Source organism: Emydura macquarii, unplaced genomic scaffold (genome assembly GCF_026122565.2).
Source record: "Emydura macquarii macquarii isolate MOO-44397 ecotype Brisbane River unplaced genomic scaffold, CSIRO-AGI_Emac_v2 contig_1597, whole genome shotgun sequence".
NCBI lineage: Eukaryota > Metazoa > Chordata > Testudines > Chelidae > Emydura > Emydura macquarii.
In genome coordinates, this window is record NW_027131734.1 from 462,694 (window position 1) to 489,125 (window position 26,432).

Consider the following 26,432-nt stretch of genomic DNA (forward strand, 5'->3'; position numbering starts at 1 on the left):
CATGCTTGCATTAGGCAGTAGGGTCCCTATACAACAAATGGGGTGAAAAAGAAAGGTACATAAGGCCCATTCACAAATATTTGTTAAAGCACTTGGAGATGCTCTAGAAGTGCAAATTACTATTAGAATTAATGATTTAAGAGCTTAAACAGGAACTCAGAAGAGGAAAAGGGAATTCAATTGCCTCACTACCATTTAAGTGAGGGTGACTGGGAATAACTTAAAGGGCTTCTGAGCCAGATAGGGAGAGGTACAGTGTGGTCAAAAAGTTAAATCTAACAGGAAAAAAAAAAGGGAGAACAAAATGATAGTAAAAAAACAGATAGGAATTTTTTTGCTATACTAATTAACAACCTGTAAGGGAGGCCACAGAAGAGGCCATAAAAAGAGACAGTGATGTTCTATAGTTCTGAATCTAGAGCTAACCAATTACAGCTATGCCAGCTCTGAATCCACTCAATTTCTTTAGTGCAAGATTACCTGAAATGGGTGAAAGGTAACCACGTGAGCAGCGGATGGGTAGTACTGCTGTTCAAGGCCAGGATAGAGGTCTTTTTCTGAGAACAATGAGTGGGGGGACAGAATCAGCTCCGCAGAGCCCTCTGCAGGACATTCAAGGTAAAAGTAGATTCTTGGGCCAGATCTGTGTCTGTGTCTCCGCCTCCATTCAAGAAAAAGATATCATAAAAGCTGCAGGAAAAATATTCGAGGGCCAGCTACAACTGCCTGTGTTGATCCAACATGAGGAGAGCAGGTTCCCCAAAACTGTGGCCAGCCCTACCAATATCTCCTATTATACAGACTGCAGCCAAGGTGCCCCAGGCATTTTGTCTCCTGACACAGATGGACTAGTTGCAGGCTCTGAAGAGCTCTGATGCGCTGAGGGCCGGCCAACACAGGTCCCATTTCTTCAGGCAGTGAAACGCAGCCCTGGTTTCTCCCCAGGGAGGCCCTACAGTTGCTGGGATGAACCAGGGAAGGGCTTCCCCCAAGCCAGGCCCAGAGGTGCTGCTGGGCATCATGCACTGATGGCAAATCCCTGCCCCTATCGCTGCCCAGCTGGTTCCCCCGTGGGTACCGGTACCACAGCAGAGGGATGCCTCACTTGCTCCACCCTAGCCCTCGGGGGCTTTTTGCACGGGCAGGGGGGAAACCGCCCCTGCTAACTGCCCGGGAGACCAGCCCAGCCCCCCTTTTCAGCACTGGGGAAGGGAAGAGTCCACTCCAGTCCCCTCAGGCAGGGGCGGCACACCAAGGCTCCCCGAGATCCCCTCCCTGCCTGGGGCTGTCCTCGTCCCCCACCACCACCAGCCCGCAGCAGGATGCGGGGAGAGGGTGTCGGTTCTCCTTAGGTCCCAAGAGGACAGGTCAGAGGCAAGGGCGGGTCTCTGCCCTCACTAAAAATGGCGCCGGCGGCTACCGGGCCCGGACCACGTGGGAGCAGGGGCGGGAACCAGGGGCCGGCCGCAGCGCGGCGGCGGGAGCCCGATGGAGCGGGGCAGGCTGGAGAAGTTCTCGAGCCCCGGCAGGGGCAGGGGCCTCCGCGCTCTGAGGCGGGCGCCGCCCGGGGAGCTGCTGTACCGGGTCGAGCCCTTCGCCTGCACCGTCACCAAGGCGCGGCTGGGCGGCGTGTGCGAGCGCTGCCTGCGCAGGTAGGTGCCGAGCGAGGGAAGCAGGGAGGCCGGGCGCCCTGGCAGGCAGCCGCTGACTGACGCGGAGCCGCCGCCGCCTCTTCTGGCTGCTCTGCGGTGTGCGGCGCCCGCGCAGGCCACGTGTTCTTCGCCCGCCCCGGCTCCTGCCGCTGCTCCTCCCCGCTCTGGGCGGGCTTCCCCGCACACACACCCACCGGCCCGCCCCCGCGCCGTCCTGGGCCTGCTGGCCTTGGTTTCCCTCCGCCCTGCCCGTGGCCCGGCCTTGGGCGAGTGGCTGCAGTGGCGCGGCAGCCCTAGCGTCCGGACGGAGCCGGTCCGCCGTGCGCTCAGTAGCAGCAGCAGCAGCTCAGCCCTGGCCCCTGCCCCGCCTGGGGCGCCGAAGTTGCGCCTTGCAGACTCACAGACACCCGGCCCCGGGTCGGGTTCCCCGCTGCCCTGCGCAGCCCCGGGTGTGGGGCAGGACCCCCGCCTGCCCGGGCCGCTCTCACCGCCCCCCCCACCCGCCCACCCACACACCTCGCAAGCCACCCCGACTGCAGGGCTGCTCTGCAAGCCAGCCCAGCCCTTGCCCCCTCCCGGCGTGCCTGCAGCAGCCCGGTTTTGGGTCGTGCAGACCGGGTATCTTGCGCCGGGCTCGGCCGAGCAAGCGGCAGGGAGGGGCGGGGCGCTGCCCCGATGAGTTGTGCTGTTGACCCCACAGAACAGCAACAAGGGACATGGTAGTGACACAGGGTGGGAGGGAAAAGTGGTGGTACGGGAGGATGAGCTTTATTGCTAGGCTTGAGGAAGTGGATTTAAAAAAAACTATTTTTTTTGACATATCTATGTTTGGTTTTTTCCCTGATTTTTTTTTTTTTTAAATCCATTTAAATTTTCACAGCTGTGGGAAATTGGAGAAGGGGCATACAGTAGGGAGTGCCTGACAATAATTATTGAATGACAGTAGACACTGAGATTCAAAGAGTTAAAGATTTGTTATTGTTGAAGCACAAATTGTCAACCGTACCTGTCAAAATATACCGAGTAAATATTAAATCAAAATCTAAGAAGTTCTCAAGTAGTACTGTTTCTTACTTTGCCTATTTGTAAATTTTGGTTATTATGGATGGAAATATTTTTTCTTTGGTTTGTGTGTTTATTTTTAAATCAGTGTTTATCAACATTAACGGATAAAAAAATCTAATATTAACAAGCCAATTTATAACCATATTTCTCAAATGTCCCTCAATTTAACCTAAAAATTATTCCATACAGATTACACCTCCCCTTACTTTTACTGTGAAAGTATTTACATCAGAAGTAAATGGTCATGAAAATATTATAGAAATAGTTGTTTACACTAAAGGTGTAATTTAATGTATTATTTTGTGTCCCTGATTTTGACTCTCACAAGTTGTGCCCCAAATTTTGGACTTTCTCAGGTTGAGAACTGAGAAGTATAATTACAGCTGTAATCAATCATGATGCATGTTCCTAACATACACAGTCTGTCAGTTCCTTTGTTTTTTTAAATGAGTTTTTGTTGATCATATGTATTAGGGTACATGCATAATGGCTTTAAAAAACCTCAACTTCCTGCATTTTGATTATATTAATCTGTTAAGAAAGCCAATAAACTCAACCTGCAAATTTATTTATACTGTTTATTTTAAGAGTAAGCCTTCTCCTCTATTTTATGAATAAATTTAATGCTGTTGTCAAGTTTCAATCTGTTCTTTGTCAGTTTTACTCAGGAGAGGCTGGGAGACTAATGGACAAGTTAGTGTTGTTGGATTTGCTGGCACGTGAAGACTCTGGTTCATAAACCACTCCAAATTGGAGAGTTTTCTAGCTAGAGTTGGTTTGAGAAACAGGTTATCAGTAATTAAGATATTTTTAAAGTGTGGATATTAGTCTACTCTTGGATAGACTGGAGGTTTCTTTAACGTCTGTTTATCCATCAAAAGATTGTAAATCCAGGCCCAGTCCAGTAATGAGCTCTGCTTCGTAGGTGTGCCCACATGGTGCTAATTGCAGGATCAGATTCCAAGTTTTTATGGAGAGTCCACCAAAATGCCTTCTTGGCCTTGGAACTCCAGTACTTTAGGTCCACTTCTTTCACCAAAGAGCCTTAATAATTATATTCACTTCACAAGCCTGTTTTAGTGGGACTTCACCACCATCACTAGGGCAACCAACCAGCATCATTGCCAGCATTTTTCAAATGGGACTCAGAGAGACTTTGTGTCTCACAGTGGTACAAGGAAAGCATGTGTCAGACATGGAAACTGAGCGGTCTAATCTCTGAGGTAATCGCCATATGTCTTATCCACTAGACCAGCAGTTCCCAAACTTGAAAATCATTTTAGAAAATTGTTGTGAAATGAATTGGTGGAGTATCAAGCCCCCATACCACAATTTAGGACCTCGTACACTAGACCACTGCCCCTCTTACGCAGCTTGTTTCAAGTCTCTGTGTCTAGGGAAATTACAGAATTTGGGCTCATAGGTCTAAATTTTCAAAAGTGCCTAGTGATTTTGGATGTGCAGGTAGACTCATCTTAAAGAGGCCTGATTTTCAAAATGTGTTGAGCCACCTGCCCTCTGAAAATCAGGTCTCTTTCAGGTGTTTCAGGTTCAGTACTCAAAAAACCATTGAAAATTTATGTCACAATGCATGGCTACCTTTGGAAAACACTGTGAGAACTGCATGTGAAAAAGCACAGTGTAAATGCAAAACATCTTTATTGGCCACATTTTTCAGATTGAGTAACTGAGACTCAGAGAATTTGAGTGACTTGGCTGGAAGGCACTGTGGCCTAGTGCGTTAGACATTGTCTGTAGAGCTGAATACACCTCTCTTCTAGTCTTGGATCTGATGCATAACTTGCTGTGACTTCTTAGCTGAATAAGGAATCTGAGGAGTTAAGGACCTTTAATGGCTGTATGAAATAAATAACCATATCTATTTTTCCAGAAGAGTTTTCCTCTTCTGTATAGAAGAGAGTATCCTGTTGTTTCTGAGAAGAACTTTTGAACTGGGTTCAATCTTGAGTCACCCCCATCTTTGGAAAGTTTCTCTTTGTTAAAATTCAATTAAACTAAAATTCCTCTGAGCTCTGATGATGCTTTAACCATGTCATGGTGGGGGGCACATATTGCATGTTCTTCCAATCTTTCCTGTAAACTGATCAATTATTACAATTATTTGTTGGGGTGCATGCAACATTTACAGACAACAGGCAGTTACATAGAGTTAATTAAGAAGATAAAACTGATGGAAGGCACATAGAAACTTACGGGTTTTAATTAATCCAGAAATCATAGGAAAATTAATGTGTAAGATAAGTACAGTAAAGTGGTTTCCTGCATTGTTTATACTTCCAATCTTTGCACTGTGCATACTTACAACTTTACAGAGACCACTGAAAACAGAGAGATAAGGAAAAACAAAGGGAGCTCATCAGAAGGGAGGCCATGTTTCAGTTTACACCATATTGGGGACCTGACAAACCCAAGAATAGGAAACTAAATTGAATATTTTATACCCCAATTTTATGTAACCTTCTGGATACATAGTGCTATCTGATCAATTTCTGTGGCCGTAACAAGATTAAAACCTGTCCATTCATATTTGGCATTTCAGCTTTCCATAGCTACAACTTTAATTATGAATATTGATAAAGTACATGACATTTAAGTCTTGTATTTTATAGCGAGCTAATTAGCAATCTGGATACTAGGCAGTAACCATGTAAAGACGCCGCCCCCCCTCTCCCCTCCCAGCTCCCTTCTTGTGGAATTCTGCAGTGTGCTGTACTCTTCTGTAGTCACTTGTTCGTTTTTTCTCAGAATGAGTGTGCAGAATTTATGACCTAGGGTTATCTCTGTAGGCCTACAATATTTCAGCTAAAGCCCAGCCTTTGCATAACTATTTGCACAGGTCCTCATATTAATTCAACAAGCCCATAATCATAATAAGCCTGACCATCCAGTTATTTGTTCTGCTTTTAGCTTTCATAACTTCCATTAAACATGCTTAGCAGAAGAGTTATATGTTACTCAAAATATAAGCCCTCCAAGATCAGGTAAATAGGAAATTTTCAAAGAGTTTGGGGTGGGAGGAGGAGGTTGCATACAGTGAATCTTGGATGTTACAAGCAAGGGTTCTCCCAGTTGTTTAGCCTGAGAGTTAGACCTCATAGGAGGTCTGTTCTTTGTGACAGCAATGCCCTCTTTCTGCCACCTGCCTCTTTTACACTGATCAGGCCTGTTTACACTTGTCTGCCAAACAGAGCAAGAAAAGAAAGTGTGGTTTGCTATCTCTCTTGGCTTCTGTAATTACACGCTGTTGTGTAGCATGTGCTTTAGGAAACCCAGTGAGTATAAAACACCATTAATGACTGCTGGTTGGGGTAGCTAGTATTGAAACCCAAAAGGGGAGAGGCAATTCCTGATTAGTTCTAAGTGGCGCATAGGATCTGGTCCTAGAGGTGAATATAGATGTCCTGATATTCGGGGCTTTGTCTTATATAGGCACCTATTACCACCAACTCCTGTCCCAATTTTTGACATTTGCTATCTGGTCACCCTATATATAGTTTGTGATTGACCCCCCCCCAGATTCTTTTCCGCAGTATTCTTTCCTAGGCAGTCATTTCCCATTTTGTATGTGTGCAACTGATTATTCCTTCCTAATTGGAGTGCCTTGGATTTGTCCTTGTTAAATTTTATCTTGTTTACTTCAGACCATTTCTCCAGTTTGTCCTTATCATTTTGAATTTTAATCCTATACTCAAAAGCACTTGCAACCCCTCCCAGCTTGGTGTCGTCCACAAACTTTGTAAGTGTACTCTTTGTGCCATTATCTAAATCATTGATGAAGATATTGAATAGAACCGGACTCAGAATTGATCCCTGAGGGACCCCACTCAATATGCCCTTCCAACTTGACTGTGAACCACTGATAACTATTTTTTGGGAATGGTTTTCCAATCAGTTATGCACCCAACTTATCCTAACTCCATCTAGGTTGTATTTCCCTAGTTTGTTTATGAGAAGGACATGTGAGACAGTATCAAAAGTCTTACTAAAGTCAAGATATACAACATCTACTTCTTCCCCCCACATCCACAAGGCTTGTTAGCCTGTCCAGAAAAGCTATCAGGTTGGTTTGACATGATTTGTTCTTGACAAATCCATGCTGACTGTTACTTATCACATTATTATCTTCTAGGTGTTTGCAAATTGATTATTTGTTCCATTATCTCTCCAGGTTCTGAAGTTAAACTGACTGGTCTGTAATTCCCTAGGTTGTTGTTTCCCTTTTTATAGATTGGCATTATATTTGCCCTTTTTCAGTTCTCTGGAATCTCTCCTGTATTCCATGATTTTTTGAAGATAATCGCTAATGGATCCGATATCTCCTCAGTCACCTCCTTGAGTATTTTAGGATGTATTTCATCAGGCCCTGGTGACTTGAAGGCATCTAACTTGTCTAAGTAATTTTTAACTTGTTCTTTCCAATTTTAGCCTCATATCCTGCCTCGTTTTCACTGGCATTAGCTATGTTAGATGTCCAATCGCTACTACCTTTTTTTGATGAAAACTGAAACACAAAAGTCATTTAGCACTTCTGCCATTTCCACATTTTCTGTTACTGTTTTTCCCGCTGGTTGAGTAATGGGGCCTACCTTGTCCTTGGTCTTCCTCTTGCTTCTAATGTATTTGTAGAATTTGTTTTTTTTTCTTCCCATTTGTCTCTAGCTAGTTTAATCTTGTTTTGTGCCTTGGTCTTTCTAATTTTGTTCCTACATACTTGTGTTAGTTGTTTATATTCATCCTTTGTAATTTGATCTAGTTTCCATTTTTTTGTAGGACTCTTTTTTTTTTTTTTTTTTTTAATTTCAGATCGCTGAAGATCTCCTGGTTAAGCCAGGATGGTCTCTTGCCTAACTTCCTATCTTTCCTACGCAGTGGAATGGTTTGTTCTTGTGCCCTTACTAAGGTCTCTGAAAAACTGCCAACTCTCTTGAACTGTTTTTCCCCTTAAACTTGTTTACCATGGGATCTTGTGTACCAAATCACTGAATTTGCTAAAGTCTGCCTTCTTGAAATCTGCCTATCTTTACTGTGCTGTTTTCCCTCCTACCATTCCTTAGAATCATGAACTCTACCATTTCATGATCACTTTCACCCAAGCTACTGTCTACTTTCAAATTCTCAACCAGTTCCTCCCTATTTGTCAAAATCAAATCTAGAACAGCTTCTCCCCAGTAGCTTTCTCCACCTTCTGAAATAAAAAACAGTCTCTAGTACATTCCAAGAACTTGTTGGATAATCTGGGCCCTGCTGTGTTGTTTTCCCAACAGATGTCTGGGTAGTTGAAGTCTCCCGTCACCACCAAGTCCTGTTCTGGATTATTTGGTTTAAAAAAAGCCTCGTCCACCTCTTCTTCCTGGTTAAGTGGTCTGTAGTTGTTCTTTACCCCTTTATCCTTACCCAGAGACTTTCAACAAGTCTGCCTCGTATTTCCATCTCAACCTCACTCTAAGTGTATACATTTTTAATATATAAGGCAACACCTTCTCCCTTTTTCCCTGCCTGTCCTTCCTGAGCAAGCTGTACCCTACTATACCAATATTTTAGTCATGTGTATTATCACACCAAGTCTCTGTGATGCCAGCTATGTCATAGTTGTATTTATTAACTAGCATTTCAAGCTCTTTCTGCTTATTCCCCATACTTCACGCATTAGTATATAGATATCTAAGATACTGATTTGATTTCTCCCATATGATCTCTCTTGTCTCTCTCTTATCCCTGCTATTAGGGCCCATTCCCCCCTGATTCTGACCCTTCCCCTAAGTCTCCATGTTTTTTGACCTACCTTTGGGCTTTTGTCACCTGCCCCCTTTGAATCTAGTTTAAAGCCCTCCTCACTAGGTTAGCCAGTCTGTATCCAGATATGCTCTTCTGCTTCCTTGACAGGTGGAATCCATCTCTGCAGTCCTTTCTGTTCCATATTCTTTGTTTATGTCCTAACATGACATAATTTCCCAGTATAGGCAGACATGTTTACGTATGAAGGTTTACATGGCAGTCAATAGTACAAAAAGTGAAGATGATGGTACTGTATAGTACAGTATTGCACATATTCTCAGAAGTGAATAATTTGCAGAAGGCATGTAACTCTGACTAAGGATCTGGTGGAATAAGCACAGAAGGAAAAAAACCCTAGAGCAACAGCTGTAAAAAATCTTGTACATCTTGTTTCTGCTTGAGGTCTTTTATATCTCATTTATTCTGTGTGGGTCATAAACAAAGGTAATAACATTGGAGGTAGACTGAATTTTGGTCACATTCAGTGGAGAGAGTCATACTACACGGAAGCTTGTAAACCTGATGGGGCAGAATCTGGAAAATCCTATGGGATAAATCATCCTCTCTGCTTCTGTGAACAGAGGAGGCCCAGATTTAGTAGATGAGGTCTGGTTGTGCACAGAAGAAGGGGAAGAACACCAGCTTTATGTCCTACTGGACAGTGAACTCTCCCCTGAGGCAGTGTAGGGGCAGTGTCAGCTGGGTAGGCACTAGCAGCATTTCTGCCAAAGGGACTGTACTGCTATGCAATCCAAGGCAGAGATCTTGAAGTAGTGCTGAGTCATGGGGCCTCTGCACAGTTGGTACTGGCCTCCACAGATCTGAGGTACATGCATAGGTGCTGGAACTAGGAGTGCTGGGAATGCTGCAGCACCCTCTGATTTGGAGTGGTTTCCCCTATATACAAGGGTTTACAGTTTGGTTCAATGGCTCTCAGCACCCCCACTATACAAATTGTTCCAGCACCCCTGGATGATTTGTGGGTTTAAAGGGCAGTTGCCCTGCCTGTACTGCTTGATGGAACAGTGTAAATTTCATGAGTGTGAATTAGTGGAATTTCCTGCCTCCTGTGTGTGTGTGTTCTGCATAGGGGACAAACCACTTGGCTTTATTTGCTGACACCTGACATGAATAGCCCCCTTTATTCCCCCTATCCTTCACCATCCCAATAAAAACTAAAAAACCCCAAAGCAACCTGTGTGTTTCTATAAAAGGCCATTGCTGTCTGATTTTTCCAGCCTTAGTTTCCTAGTTTATATGGTTATCTTATCTTCTGTTATTTCCAGGGCAGTCAATATCTGTTTGTCCATTTTAATTCCTGAAATGGTTGTGGTTAGGAAACAAAAAGCACGTGTAGTTTCTTGGCTTTAAAAATTGTGATAAGAACATAAGACCAGGGGTCCATCTAGCCTAGTATCCTGTCTTTTGACAGTAGTCAGTGCCAGATGCTTCAAAGGGAATGAACAGAACAGGGCAACTTATTGTGTGATCCTGTTGGTCCAATTTCAGCTTCTAGCAGTCAGAAAGAAGAAAGTATCCTTAATCCTGTTTTACAGATGGGGAAACTGAGGCATGAGGTGTAATTTCACTTGGAGTGGAGGAGGAAAATAGGCCCTACCTAGTAATCCTAAATTTTGCAAAATTTCTGAACATTAGGAAAAAAAACCCAATTTATTTCAACTATGGGTCAAATCAGTAATAACTCAATCATATAACAGCATTAGGTCTTCAGAACCAAATAAACTAAGCATATCTTTTGAATTAACTTCAATTGCTTTAATTGGATGAAAACAAGAACATTTTTTAAAAGAAAAAGAAACTAGTTATAAACAAAGACCCTCTCATTTTGTTAAACTATATCTAATCCCCACTTCATTCTTATGTTCATTCTCAAACCAAAAGATTCTCCAGTTGAAACAAGAACTAAATACTGCCTATTCTGAATGTTCCAAAGCGCAGAGGTGCAAGTAACCCATAATTACCAACCCAAAGTGTTGAAAAATTATGAGCCAGGTCTCAAAGATATCATAAGATTAGCTAAAAATCATGAGATTTGCAAAATAATAATGTGTTGGGTTCATTTTATATTCTAGTTTCTGAACCCTTAAGGGTGCACTTGGGTCACATTTTCAAGCTTTCCTTTGCAACTGTGAAGGCTAGAAATATGTTTGTTTTTTTTCCCCCCCCTAATGTTCAGAAATTTTGCAAAATTTAGGATTACTAGGTAGGGCCTATTTTCCTCCTCCACTCAGAGTGAGATTATTCATTAAAATTGTCTTCCAAACCTTTTTTTGACTTGCTACATATTATTAATTTAGCTTTAGGATAACTTCAGTAAATAACAATATGTTCATATGTATATTATAAAAGTACAATGTTTTAGTTCTTTGTTTCAAGGCTTTAGAAATAAAGGTTGTATACATTGTTTAAAAAAACAGACATGCCTACTGTTGTAGGATATAGAATAGAAATCTGTTTTGTGGATTTGGGGTTATATTTATAAACTACAACAAAATACCTAGTATAGTCTTTGCCTAAGACAAGGCATTTTCATCTTTAAAATAAACTATTGCTTTTATCTATGGTATAAATAGACAAAATCAGTAGTTTACTTTGCCTTCTTGCAACTTTTATACACTAGGTGGCAGTACAGGATCACAAATAAGAATAATACTTGGTGTGGCTTTTGAAATTGTTGCAGCATTTTGACAAACAGATTAGAAGTCCAGGATATTAGATATAAAAATCAGAATTTGAGGCCTAATCCTGCAACTCTTAGTCCTGCAAATGGTTCCTCTGACCTCCATGTTATTACTTGTGTGAATCTTGTAGGATTTGGCCTTTGATTTGTGTGGGAGGCTCAGAGGATTGGCTGTGGAATAGAGAACCTTTCACTTCTAGATTTGATTTGTGTGGGAGGCGCTGGAGGGCTCAGAGGATTGGCTGTGGAATAGAGAACCTTTCACTTCTACTGTAGGGTAGGGCAATGAGCATGGGTGGGAGTCACAAACTCTTAAATTCTAATCTTGGCTTTGCTGCTTACTTGTTATGTGACCTTGGACAAGTCCTTCCAGGGCAGGTTTGAGGTACAGTGGTAGAGTGGTATTATTATTTAGTCATGTTTATTATGCTAGCATCTAAGGTCCAGCCAAGATAGTCCCATTGTTCTAAGCACTGTACAAACACCAAGTACTAGATAGTCCCTGCCTGAAGAGCTTACAGTCTAAATAGACCAGACAGACACAGGGAAGGGGTGGGGTAGAACACACAAGCAGAGTAAACAATGTGATGGCAGCAAATGTCATGTTAATTCCACACAAAAATTTTTTCTTTTGGGTGTGTTTTGTTAGGGAATTTTGCAGTGAAAGCGCCTGTGCTGTCCTTCTTCTGTGAATAAGAAGACAACAGTCTTAGGTGAACATTAAACTCATCTAAATTTAAAAAGAAAAAGAAAATAATTTTGGAATAAAAAAAAAAATCAGGTGATTCTACATGGTGCCAGTACATCATGTGTGCATGTGTGTATATGTAATTATTAAACCATGACATTTTGTCATACTGTTTATAAGATGTCTGGCTGATAAAGTTTACAAATTCTTTTGGACCTAATGCTACTGAAGGTATGCAGATCAGGCCACAAATGCTGGTAACCTGAATTCCACTCCCTCTGCAGTGTATTATCACTTTTGAGCTATTCCTGACTTTCTCCTGACTAGTAATTGTGAACTGGTTTTCCTGTAAACCTTGGCAATATTATGTGCTTTAATTGATTTAGTATGGTGGCTTAGCAGATGGGGTCACTGATATTTCTCATTGGAAACACATTTTGTTGTTGTTTCTGATGAGCTATACTATTCTGAAGTGAGAACCAGGTAATGTCTTTTCAAAACGTAAATTTCTGATCATGCAGAATAATGCTGTGACTGATGGTTCATGTTCTCCTGGAAGAGGTGTCCTGATGGAAGAAATTACATTGACATGCATGATCGTGCCCTTTCTGCCTGGAAGGAGTGTGTGTGTGTGTTTGGGCGTGGGAATCAGCTGTACTTGTGGTACTGTCTCTGAGCCTGCAATAGGGCCCTTTGTGGCTCCAGAGATGGGACTGGGTAAAGCTGGGAGGATGAGCATCATCCTCCAACAGACTCCAGGAGGCATCAACAGAAAACTTTTATTTTTATATGTGCATATATATTCCACTAACCGAGGCTGCATTAACTTTTTTGTGCAACCTCCTCCTTGCTATGAAAACACCCACTACCACCACTGTGATAGAGCTATGCTGCCAGGGACCTGTAGTTGGGGAGTGAGGTGGGGTGAAGGAATAGGCTGTTCATGTGGGTAGCCCTGTGCTTCCAGTTGTCCCCCCAAGATCTGCCTGGGTCACAAGTGATCTGCAGCATTGGATGACCAAAACCTTGCTTTTCCTGCAGTATTGAGGGGAGAGGATCTGACCCACCATTTTTAGGGATACGTCCTGTTCCCATTCACATTTGTGGCAAAACTCTCTTTAATGTCAATGGAAGTTTAATAGGATCCATAGTTTATGAAGGTGTCTAATGTTAATTATGTAGGCCAAGATTTTTGTAAGTGACGGATTATGGGTATCTGAAATTGGGTGCCCAGCATGAGGCGCATTAACGGGACCTGATTTTTAGAAAGTGCTGAGCACCCACCATCTGAAAATCAGGTCTTTTAAAAGTGTCTCAAAGGGTACATCAAAAATGGGGGCCCCTGAAATCACTAGTACATTTTCAAAATCTTAGTTCCAATCTTGGATATGGAGGCTCCCAGCATGGAGAAGATTGTGTCTCAAACATTAAAGTAGATACCGACTGAAATAAGATGGTTCCTCAGGGTTGGGGAGAGACCAAAAAGAGAGAAACCTGGATACATATGTAATATTTATTAACAAGTCATGAGCATGCAGCTACAATAGAAGAGCATTGCATTTATAGAGATACAGTTCAAGGTGTGAGGCCAGTTGAACTACCTTGACAGTTATTCCTGCTGGAAATGGTTAAGCATACCTGAGATCTGGATTTAAATTTGGTCTGATACGGTGAGAATCTCACCTTCCTAATGCCACTCCATGTTTTTCTTCATGCTTATGTGGGAAGATAACTCAGATTTGTCTTTATGTGGAGTATTCTTGTGTATGAAATTCCTTGATGCTGCTGGTATAGGAGAGATTACAGCAGTGCACAGGAGTGATCACCAAAGGTCACACTCCTCCTCTGCTAAAGAGGGGATGCGGGAAACATTAAACCACAGGGAAATAAGAAAGATAAGTAATTGCTAAGAGTAATTGATCTTATTCACAGTATTACTATCCAGAATGCAGACACTGTAAAAAAGCAGAGAAATGTAGATGCTTCTGCTTTGCTTGATTTTTTTGTTTTTGTTTTTGTTTCTAGATTGTATGTGCATGTCAGTATGTGAGTTGCCCAAGTCCATGGAGAGAATCAATATAAATTTCTAGACCCCTTCTCTGGTCACTAGGCCACATTGCCTCCAACATAATGTAGTTCAGTAAAACAGAAAATCTTACAATGCATTATTTTGCCTTTCATTGTTTCAACGAAAGAATTAGCGAATTTTGGTCCAGCATACTTGGTGATTTCATTAGCATAGCAAAGTAACCTTTAACATTGGAATGACCATAAAAGTGGTTTACTTTAGTCAGTTCTTCTGGATAGTTTTATATGAAATTATAGAATGTTTTTCTTAAATGGTAGGGTCCTACATCAGAAAACATTAGCATGTCCCACCCTTTTAAGTATACAGGAAAATAAATGAACCTTTTTCTGTCCCATTTATTATTAGTTTTCTTTATCTATTGTAAAACATTTTTTAAACTTTCCTTTTATTTACTCATGTCATTTACTGGAATTTGCAGATATAAAGTTGAATGGACAAAAACATCCTGTGGACAAGTCTACATATCCAGTAATTTCTTGAATGAGCATCATTCCTCATATGTTCTGAGTACAGATTCAAGATATATGAGGAAAATAGCATAGCACATACACAAAACTTCATGCACACATGGATCAATCTCCCTGGTTTTAGTCAAACTATTCATTTTATACAATAGTGTTGTTTAGTGCTCAAATGATCAAAACTTCATGGACTTCTAAAAGTGTGTTTTTACTGTGAAAAGCAGGTGTAAAAATGTCATCTTTGTTCTCAAGAGTTTTTCTTCCTGTGCATATTCAAAGCCACATCAGCATGCTTTCTACTTGTGTGGCTTTGCAGAACCAACACAGCTGAGAGAGAAGCAAATAATTGGTTTTAATTTTGCCTTAAACTGTATTGACTGAATTGACCAGGACAATGCAGGAGAAAGAATGATAGACACATGGGATGGGTTTAAAATACAGGCACCATGTGGGGCTAGTCAGAGTGCAGCACACTCCTGCCTCCTATAATGAGGGCTGCAGGAGTGGGGATAGGAGAGGATCTGGGTTTACCTTCATGCCTGGAAAATTCCCATTAGAGGAGATCCAGCTGCCTACTGGTCCTATCTTTGGTGTGTCTTTTAGATTGTAAAATCAATGTGACATCCTGCATTGCCTAAACTAATTGTAAAAAATGTATTTAACAGATCTCAAAGTGACCTCGCCCTTGTATTCTGGTTAGATGGGAAAGCCCTGTTAAAATTGCTCATCCCGGAACAGAGAAGTTATTAAAAGCAAATAAGATTCCAATATAGTCAATGGTCCTCTTACTACTCATTCTCTAAGCTGGTTCAGACTTCCTTACCTTATTTTATCCTACAATTGGGGAGTGGCTCCTTATCCAAGAAAACATTTTATGACTGATTTATTTAGTTTAGGTGTATGTTATTGCAGCAATAATATCTTGTATCTCTAAAAATCCTCTGAATGGATGCTAGATCTACTTGAAGTCTTTGAGTGGCAAGGCTTAGATCTGGAAAGAATGGTACTTTGAGTTCCTCTGTAGCATGTCCTACTTCTTTCTCTCCTTTCTCAGGATCCTATTCTTGCATCCCTTACAGGTGAATCCAAATAAGTAACTTTTAGTTTTCCCAGCATCCTTTTCATATAATTTGTTTAAACATGTAAGATTGCCATTCACTTCTTCAAAGAACCATTATTTTATTTTAGCTTAATGAAGAGCTGCTAGTCTCTTATTATGTCTAATAATATAGTGCTTTCTTCAGGGCCAAAGAAAATGTGGCATAAATAATCACTTCTGTTGCTCTGTGCTTTGCTTTTAGGCATCTTTAATTTATGTTGGTGGAACAGAGATTTAAGCTAACATACAAATACACTTTCTTGAAATCAGATTAAAAAATAAGTCTGACACATGTGAGAGACTCTCAGTCATGCAAGAAACAGTGGAATCCACACCCTAGTTTTTCAGACAATTTAATCTCAGAGAAGGATCTTCTGGTGCTAGTTAATACTGAGGTATTTTCTGAAAACATGATAGCCCTAAAATTCCTGAAAAGTTGTTCTTTTGTTGCTCTAGAGGCTGTCTGTATTTTTTTCCATGAGACTACTGAAATGCAGGAAACTAATACTTGGTGTAATTTTGGCCTACCGAGTCTTCACTCTTACCGGTCAGAAGAACTTTAATAACTAGATATTAAATGGTAATATTTAAACAATATAAATTCACCATATTAAACTATTTGCATGTATAGAATGTACCAGAAAGTTTTCTCCTATGGAGTGTTGTTTGTATAGAACTCTTAATGAGCAGTGAGCTTGTGTATTTTTAAAAACAAATTTATAAAAACAGTTTCTAAAACCTGTCATATAAGTGAACCTAAAGCTGGATAACATGACTTGAGGCTCTTCCATATTTGAATTTGCTGGTGATAACACCTTAAACAAGATGTAAGAAGACTGATTCTGAATTTTATGCCTATTATTTCAATAATAGTGCAAATTCCAAAGAATAATAGGTTTCAACATATATAACTTAATAAATATAAAGTATTGGAATAGAAACAAGTTGTTTTTGATGTTATGATAACATTGCAAAGAGCAACATTTTGGAAAAACAGTGTTCTTTGTGCCTGGCAAAGTGGGTAGTCCTGAGAATAAGCTATGACTTCCTTTTTTGCATTTTTAATTGCATATTTAAGAGTGGAATGGCAATGGTTTTACCTCTTGTCTCTTTTACATGCTCCAACCAGGGAGATGACAAACAGAAAATGATCTGCCAGCAAATGACCCATGTAAACTATCCCAATACCAAATTCAGTGTTGGTGTGTCAAAATCTTTCTCATGGTCTGACTTTTCATGTAGAATAACAGAAGATGCTTCCATCTCTAGCTGAGCAACTTAGAAAGCTAAAGGAGTGGTAGGTTTGCAGAAAGATGCGATTTTCTTGTCACGTTTTCTTGCTGGGGCAGCAGAAGATGCAGCAGTCTTAAAGAGAGTGAGGGGAGATGGAACAATTTTTATAGTGGGGGCTGAAAGCCATTGAACTAAACTGTAAATCCTGTATTTGATGGAAACCATGTATTTGGTTGCCATTACCATGTCAAGTCAAGGGGTGCTACTGCACCCCTGCTTCTAGCACCTCTGAGGACCTGGGTTTCTGCCCCTCAGCCTGCTCCAGTTCTCTTTGAGAGAATGTGAGAAACAGCCTCCCCTCCCCTGGAACGACCCCCCAGGAAGAAGCTGGGATAGCTTGGGGGTGTGTAGGAAGAAACCTCTACTTTCAGCAGGGCAGCTCTATACAGAGACCTCCTCCTAGTGGCCCTTCCATTGCAAGGAAGGAAAGAGGAGATGGGGCTTGTGGATCTCCTCTGTGACCCAAGACTTCTCCCTCCAGTCTGGTAAGGGGGAATTTCCTGTTTTTGGGGGAGAGGACACAGTTGCAGGCTTCCCTTCCCTTCCCTTTCTCCCTTGGCACATCAAAGCAGTAGGAAGAGAAGTGCTCAGGTCTGTGTTCACAGTAACTCCTGTTGAGCTATCTTACGTTTTCCCCCCAACACCCACCTTACTGGCAATAACATCTTTTTGGAAGATGTCCCTTTCCTGATCTATCTCCAGGCTGCCCAGATTCCTGTTAGGAGAAGGGTTCTTCCCAGTGGGAATTTCTCTCCTGATCCTCAGAGTCCTGTTCGGGGGGGAGGAGGAGATGAGGAAGAGACTTAGGTGTTGCTTCTCCATCCTTATTCCCTCCCTCCATCTTTGGCGGTGGGGAGTGGGGGTAGGACTGTATTTCTCCTCAACCTTCCTCAGTACAGCTGCAGATTCTCTGGGGCTGGGATGGCACAAGGGCTCCTTTCTTACGCTTTTCTGCCTCTGGTGATCCAAAGCTGCTGCAGCCTCTTCATTCAGCTTCTGCTGCCTCAGCTCCTGCTGATGATGTCAGAGTCCACCTGGAAGAGGAGCAGGGATTCCTGGGAAAAAAGGGAAATGTATTAATCTGTTTTTCTTCCTAGGATTGGCCATTTATTCACCATGTCCCTCACTTATGAAAAATGAGCGGTAGTAAAAATATGACCACAGCCACATTTAAAGGAAACTAAGGGTCAAATCTTGTCCTGGTGGCTTTATGGTCATAGTTCCCATTACTGATCTGGATCGTAGACTGTGAGCTACTGTAACAGTACTAGTATTTTGTGAGGAATATTTTTCAGAATGAAGATAAATAGTAATATCTGCTTCCGAGACTGGATTTAAGCCGTGCTTGTCATGTCTTACATTTCTGAACACAGTAACTGATCTTACACTTCCTCAATATGTAGTAAAACCTAATAGATCTTTGCTCCAGCCTGTAACCAGTTTCCTGGGAGGGACCCCTGTAGTGTGCTGGGCGCCAAGCAGTTCCACAGAGGTCCATGGCCTCTAAGACTAGGCCTTCGGCACCAGCGATCCCTGTCTCTCTCTCTGCCTCCCTACTACAGCGAATCCAGCCAAGCCAGACTCCCGTGAGACGTTTGTACTGTGACCTTTCAGGGTGCGCTGCTCTCAGTGAGTATTTACAGTGACACAGACAGCCTTCTCCAAACAAGGGAGCCATTTATTAGTCACCTGGCATACAGAATCAGAAAGTCCTTAGGTTAGCATAAACCAATGAAGATTAAAGCATAGTCCATTGTGGTTAGCCCAGAGCCCCAGCCAAACTGTAGTGAACCCCATGTTCTCTGTCTCTCTGTTCCTTAGACAGCTCCCAGGTGAGAGAGCCCAGACTCTGTCCAGAAACCAACCCTTTATCCCCCCCACCTCACACCTTCCAGTCCTTTGTTCTCAAGTTGGGGGTCTTTGCTCAGCTTCCCTGGTGAGAGGTGGGGAAATCCATCTCCCTTTGGGTTGGTTGGTTCCTAGGTGGCAATGTGGGTTTTATGCGCATGCACACGTGGGAAACTGAGGCACACATAGGCTTCATAAAAAATATTGCAGAAATATTACAGAAAATTCCCACTTCATCTCATCGCAAAAGACCTTTTTTCTGCATGCAGTAAAAATACCACTACCAAAATAAGATTGTAAATTTATGATTTTCAGTCTTTATTTTTCTTTATGGGTAAATTATTATTTTGCAAATACAAAATTATTAATGAAGATGTTGTGCTAATTTTAATCTGGAGGATGGGGTGGATTGCACCCTCAGCAAGTTTGCGGATGACACAAAGCTGGGGGGAGTGGTAAATAGGCTGGAGGGCAGGGATAGGATACAGAATGACCTAGACAAATTGGAGGATTGGGCCAAAAGAAATCTGATGAGGTTCAACAAGGACAAGTGCAGAGTCCTGCACTTACGATGGAAGAATCCCATGCACTGCTACAGACTGGGAATTGACTGGCTAGGCAGCAGTTTGGCAGAAAAGGACCTGGGAGTTAAGGTGGACAAGAAGCTGGATATGAGTCAACGGTGTGCTCTTATTGCCAAGAAGGCTAATGGTATATTGGGTTGCATTAGTAGGAGCATTGCCAGCAGATCGAGGGAAGTGATTATTCCTCTGTATTTGGCACTGGTGAGGTCTTATTTGGAGTACTGTGTCCAGTTTTGGGCCCCCTGCTACTGAAAGGATGTGGACAAATTGGAAAGAGTCCAGCAGAGGGCAACAGAAATGATTAGGGGGCTGGAGGATATGACTTGTGAGGAGAGGCTGAGGGAACTAGGCTTGTTTAGCCTGCAGAAGAGAAGAATGAGGGGGGATTTGATAGCAGCCTTTAACTACCTGAAAGGGGGTTCCAGGGAGGATGGAACCAGGCTGTTTTCAGTGGTAGTAGACGGAAGAACAAGGAACAATGGTCTCAAGTTGCAGTGGGGGAGGTCTAGGTTGGATATTAGGATAAACTTTTTCTGTAGGAGGGTGGTGAAGCATTGGAATGGGTTACCTAGAGAGGTGGTAGAATCTCCATCCTTTGAGGTTTTTAAGGTGCGGTTTGACAAAGCCCTGGCTGTGATGGTTTAGTTGGGGTTGGTCCTGCTTGAGCAGGGGGTTGGAATAGATGACCTCCTGAGGTCCTTTCCAATCCTAACCTTCTATGATTCTATGAGCAGTAAGTAAGTACTTAGCATATATCCAAACTTTAATCAATGTAATATGCAGGGATAAAATTAGCTTTTGTTTTCTCCTGAGAAAGCTGGAGAGTTTCATTTTATACCAGTCACTAGAAGTTTTATAAGGTACTAGAGAATTCATAAATCATTTTAAAATGGGGGTGATAATGGTGTTTGCTCTCTTGACATGGGAAATTATTCTAATTTGTCATTATTTATTATTTATACTGTGGTTACACCCAAAGGCGTTAGTGTAACTAGGGCACCTTTGTGCTATATGTGCTGTACAATTTCACAGGCAATTCCTGGCCTGAAACGTTGGCAGTAAAGTTTAAGACAGAATGCTACAATTGTTCTTAATCATTTAAAGGTTTATTTTATTAGATAAATATCAACAATCTCCCCTAGCACTCTACCCAGCCATATGTCCTTTTGGAGTAGGTCTTGAGGGATTCAAAGGAGAGGAGGGAAGAATGGTTTTATAAACCAGTTCATGGAGGGCACTTCATGTATCAGGGCAACCTGAAAGACAATGTGGAGACACTTATGGGAGAAAGCACACAAATGGTAGGTTGATTCTGGCAAAGCAGAAGGAGTGGAAGGATGACTCAGGAAGACAGAAGAGCAGTTAATAGGAAGGGACAGAATTGTGAAGGGCCTTAATGGGTAGAGTTAGAAAATTGAACTTAATGAAGTGGAAAAGTGGGAGATAATGGAGGGATTCAAAGAGCGACACAGTGAGAATGACAGGTGAGGAAGATCTGAACTTTACATGGACTTGAGGATGTGGGTGTCCCAAGAGGAAGAAGTTGCAACAGACGAGGGAGGAGAGTTTGAACTGTTAATTACCTGGTATTTTCACACATAAGAATTGTTTCAAAACCAGTTGAACCAGCAGCTTTAATCCTACACATGCAAGATTTCAAAGTTCTAAGTGTTCTTCCTGCAATATTCATTGGGACAACAATACCTGCCAGTACAACTAGATCTCTTTTTACGGCTATCAAGGTTCAATGAATGGCTCCTAGTTTTCTACCCAAATTAATCCATATTGAGCAGAAAGACTCTTGTTATGTTGGAATCCATCATTTGATAAGAAGTTCTGTTACTTGAAATATTGCAAGAGCATTAAGGTGTAGACTGACTTACGACTTGTTTTTGATGGCTCAAGGAAGACACAGAAGCAGTGCACAACAACATATGAGATTAAACAGTCCAGGATTATTTAGCTTTGAAAAAAGAAGAGGACAAGGAGACATGAAAGGAGGTAAAAATCAGAATAATGTAGAGAGGATTAGGTAGACAGATGCACCTTTGGAGTAGGGGGTTGCAAGAAAAGTAGGACTACTGCAGCAGCAAGGTTGTAGACAAAGGTGCAGAGTTGCTCTGCTTTTGCTGTGAAGCATGCAGGAGAATTCCTTCTCCTCCCCAGCCTATGTCATTCCTGGCTACCCAAGCTTCCTGCAGGGGAGACAGGATTTAGCCCTACATGACCCCAGGCCAGTTTCTGTCTATTTTAGGTTTTTAGATCCCCAGTGGATTTACTACCACTACCTTCACTCCAGGTGAAATACTGTACAGAAACTTTCCAGTACTCCACAATAAGATGAAGAGAGATGTTTCATAGTTAGATAATTTTTTGATTCTACATATGTGCTCTGAATGTTCCTTACTTATGTTCATTTTAAGTTAGACCCTCAATATTATTCTAACTTAGTTTTTTCTGTTCAAGAAGTTTAGGAAATGTAGATGAACTAAATTTTGTTACTAATTGATCTGATTTCAAGGACTGTGCTTAATGCCTGTAATACTTGGCATTGTGCTTCTCTGCAGCTAACAGGTGATTCTATTAATAGACTAGAGATTAAAATTTTGAATCTTACCCGAGGTTTCCTGATGAATGTAGAATGAAAGCCAAGTGCAGCAATCAGTTGAGCACCAGTGCATAGCCTATACTAACTAAATCTATAATACTTGGTTCATAAAATATTTAGCTCTTCTATTTATCATCTTAATTACTAACCTTATCCAACTCAGAGTTCATTCTGTTATTAACTTGATAGTTGGGGTTTGGATGAAGCTAAAAGATAACAAACAAGTAATCAATGTGGCCTTTATGTTTCAGAGCACCTGATCCTGTAGTCTGTAAACAGGAAATGCTATTATTGACTATGGGGTTAGGAGAAGATGAGGGGCTGCTTTGCACAACCATGCAGGATTTGGGACCTTTGTACACGTAACGAAATGCACAGTCTTGTTGTCAACATTCAAGAATAAAGTAGGAGAAGCTGATTATAGGAACTGCATGTACCTAGGACAGGGTATGCTTTAGGAGTGTAAGACCTAAAGAAGGAAGAGAGCTAAACAATGGGTGGGTGGGAGGAGGGATGGAAAGAATACCCTCTAACTGCAACCTCTTTTTAAGTTCAAGGGAATAATGTCTAGCTCACTATACTGATATGAATGTGCACGTGCACTATAAAAAGATCCTCTGTGTGACAAAGTGAGGAAGCTCTTTACTGAAGAAGAAGGTCTTATGAATATGGAAGAAAGTGACTTTGAGAAAGTATTGGTAAATAAAGTATAGTCCTTGAAAAAGATTCATATTCTGTGCAGTGGGACTGAGGATATACAGAAAATTTGAATATGATTTCCCCATACAAAACCTTTTGTAATAAAAAAATCCTACATATCAGATTAGCTACATGTGCTCAGTATTTGTCCTACAATACTACACAGGTAGTGGTAGGGAGAAATGAAGAGTAAAACTATGGGTGAGTTTCAGGGAGAATGATATAGTAGTGGAAATTGGGCAGCTCAGGGGAGTAGGGTTTGATTTACTATTTTAGATGGAGGGTTAGGAGCCCTGGGTCAGAAGGAAGAGAAGGATCTTGAGATGGGCTTTGAAGAGTCATAATTGATTTGGCACAGAATGACTGTTCCAGACTGATGGGCAGGATATTAGTTCTGTGAATATAAAGGAGCAGGGATTTACTAGGCCCCTGCGTCTCCAGCATTCAGTGTAGTGGATTTTCTATTCTCCCCAATAATTTAGAAATACATCAGACTTTTGACCCTGGGCTGGACTTAGAGCCCCCCGCACCTCACCGCAAGCATGAGCTTCTCTGCCTCCAAATGGATGGAGCAAATGGCAGGATTCAGTTCTCTATAGCAAAACCTCTTTTCCCTCTTAATAATCTTTCCAAAAACTTGTTTGTTTTTCTGCAGGTTGGATCTTGAGCCTCTCTAGCTCTTGTAGAAAAAATTATCTCTGGGGCTTGACACAGGTATGAAAGTAGTCTGTAATAACTCCCTATTTCTCTGCTCTGGACCTAGCTCCTGTCCTCCAGTCTCATATCCCTCTCGATCTGTCCAGCATCTCCGACTACTTCATTTTCAAGCTCAGCATGGCCAAAAATGTTTCCTCCCAAACTGTACTTTATATCTCCAATATGATAGATAACACCCTTCTCCTCCTTGTAATCTTCAATGCCTACTTCTTTTCCACATACATCCAGATTGTGACTAAGTTCTTCTTTCATAACTATGAAATCTATCCCTTCCCTTCTGTCCCAGCTCACTTGTACACACTTTAATCCCCTGCTGCTTCAACTACTGGAATATCCTCCACCTCGGTCTTTATGGTGTCAAGCTTACCCTATCTAGTCCATCCAAAAGACTGCTGCCATTAGAATCATTTTGGCCTCCCCTTTCCATTTCTTGGAATCTCTTCGCTGATCTTTATTGTGCTGTGGATCAAGTTTTAATGTCAGAGTTCAATGCTGGACCACCAGATCATCCTGTCTGGCCTGCCATATGTCACAGGCCTTAAAGCACCACCTAGCCACCTCCATGCCAACTCCGGCAACCAGAATTAAACCTAAGTATTGCAACCCTCAGGAGGCTAAATGGTTGTGTGTCACAGGCAGAGAACAGGAGGGACTGAGGTGCATCAATGCCTGAAGCCCTGGCAATGATTAAATGAGATATACCCAGACGACCCAACAACTTCTTATCCTTCCTTTCAAAATTCTATATTGCTCAGCTTCTGCCTATATCTCAGACCTGGTTTCCGTCATACTTTATATTGAGTTATAGTTCTCATCTATGTGGATTATAAATCATTCTTCAGACTAGTTTTTGAAAATTTGGTGGATTATTTAATTTTTGGGTTGGGGGGGTGGCGTTCTTGGAGAGGTGATGGGGGATATATTTACGTATAGACCTACTCACTAAATTTGGTTGTCCAGACAAATTTGTTAACATAATTTGGCAAATCGATGAAGGATGGCTGGAAGAGTGAGCATTGATGGCACTCTAACAGACCCATTTCCAGTCGTGAACGGGATGAAGCAAGGATGTGTGTTCACTCTTGCCCTTTTTGGCCTATTATTGTTTGCTGCAATGCTGAAGGAAGACCATTTGAAAAAAACGGAATCTTTATATGCTTCCACAATGGTAAGCTCTTCAATCTTTCCTGTCTGCATGCAAACACCAAGGTGATAGAGACACTGATCCTGGAGCTGCTCTACAATGATGATTGTGCTTTGATGGCTCACTCTGAAGCAAAGATCTTACAAACCACTTTGCTGCGGTGGCTTGTAACTTTGACCTAACCATCAGCTGAAAGAAAACTGAGATGACATACCAGCCAGCTCCTCCATAACCTTACCATGACCTGTCAATAAGCTTGGAAGGTATCACACTCCAAGCCGTCAAATAGTTTACTTATCTCAGCAGCATGTTGAACAATGAAACAACAAACAATCATGAAGTGGATGTGATTAAGAAAGCCAGCACTGCATACAGTCACCTCCATCACCAAATCTGGAAGCAACATGGAGTCTGTCTGCAGATAAAAATCAAAGTCTATAATGCTGTTGTCCAAATGACATTGCTCTACAGGTACAAAATAGACCTTTTATTAATGGCATAATAAATCTTGACTGTTTCCATTTGCAACATGTATGATGATTGCTGGGCATCATATGACAGGACTGGGTTTCCAACACAGAAGTCCTGGTGAAAGTTGGTTTGGTCGACATCAAGGCTCATTTGATCTGCACCTAGCTGAGATAGACTGGGCATGTAATTTGTATGCCAGAGACAGATTTATCAAAACAAGTCTCCTATTCCAAATTAAGGTCTGGCAATCATAACTGTTGAGGGCAAATGAAACCACTTCAAAAACACCCTGAAACAAAATCTGCACTAAATGAACATTTCTGCATGGTGCCATGCCATAAAAGTGTGTGTCCATGATGTTGAGAAATTTTATATATAAAATATATATATTCCTTGTCATATAGGAAATGTAACTTATTTCACTTTGATTACTAATTTTCCCTCATATTTGTGATCTATGGGCACATATTGTCTTTATGTGTTATGTATATACTTTGTATATATACATAAGTTGTATATTATACATGCAACTAAAGTTTATTGTGTAAATCTGTAGTGTGAACAGCTGGAAGAACACAGCCAAGCATGGAAACCAATGTGCAGCTCAGTCAACACAACTAGGCAAATGACTCTGTGGCCAGTGAGGTTTGTGACAGTTTGATAGCTAACCACCATTATAGTTAAGGATTCAACAGCATTTCTGTTTTAAAGCTAAATTTTCAAATCTCTAAAATTCACATTACTGGTTAGATATGCTTGATAAATGGCATGCCACTTCAGAGCCTGGAGAAGGGTTAAGGCTGCAAGATTGAGTCCCATGATTTTATATGGCAGATAAAATTCATATTGGATGGCCAAAGTATCAGTTACAGGATGTTCTACAGAAGCTGAATCTACTTCCAGAAGTAGGTGTCTCTTCTGTTTTTAATCGGAATTTGACTCATTTCTCCCTCTTCCCCAAAAGAAAACAAAAAACCTGAAACAACAAAAAACATACTCTGAGTAATAAAGTAGGATGAAGACTGAAGGAAAAGGGAGAGGTGAATTTTTTTGTTTTGTGAGGAGACCTGTTTAGCGCATGTATTTTAAAAGTGCAATGAAGTAAATAGCTGTTTTTAGCACAGTAAATATTCAGTTCCATTAATATATAGCTTTTCATTTGGTATATGGATTTGAACTGTGTAGATGTTTTTGTTTATATAACACCAGAAGACAACGTCTTCAAGATGATGACTGTTGGAATCATGTAAAGAAGAAGAATCTAGATTTCTCCAACCAGTGTAATCTAATACCTTATATCAAATACATTTTCTTTTAGAATTTTTATAATTTCTTGATTATTGTTCCCTGGTACAGAGACTTAACAGTATTCTGAAAGACCAAGAACAACTGTATGAAGAGCTTTAATCTTTCCATTTGGGTGTAGTTGAGCTTGTATCCTATATCTATTCTTTTTTCTTTCATTGTTTTTTCCTTTCTAAAGTATTTTTACTGGACACATTTTCATGATACAGGGT

At 41.4% G+C, this 26,432-nt stretch overlaps 1 protein-coding gene across 2 annotated transcripts in view; it reads left to right on the forward strand.

Moving 5' to 3' along the window:
- Positions 1-1,284: 1,284 nt before the first annotated feature.
- The window catches only part of SMYD3 (SET and MYND domain containing 3), a 601,699-nt gene continuing 576,551 nt past the window's right edge, over positions 1,285-26,432 (forward strand). The window contains exon 1 of one of the 2 annotated variants that reach the window (XM_067555238.1): positions 1,285-1,652. In XM_067555238.1, coding sequence (XP_067411339.1) covers positions 1,404-1,652 — 249 coding nt within the window. In that variant the 5' untranslated portion in view covers positions 1,285-1,403. The remainder of the gene's footprint in view (positions 1,653-26,432) is intronic. The other variant, XM_067555239.1, reaches the window with a different exon arrangement.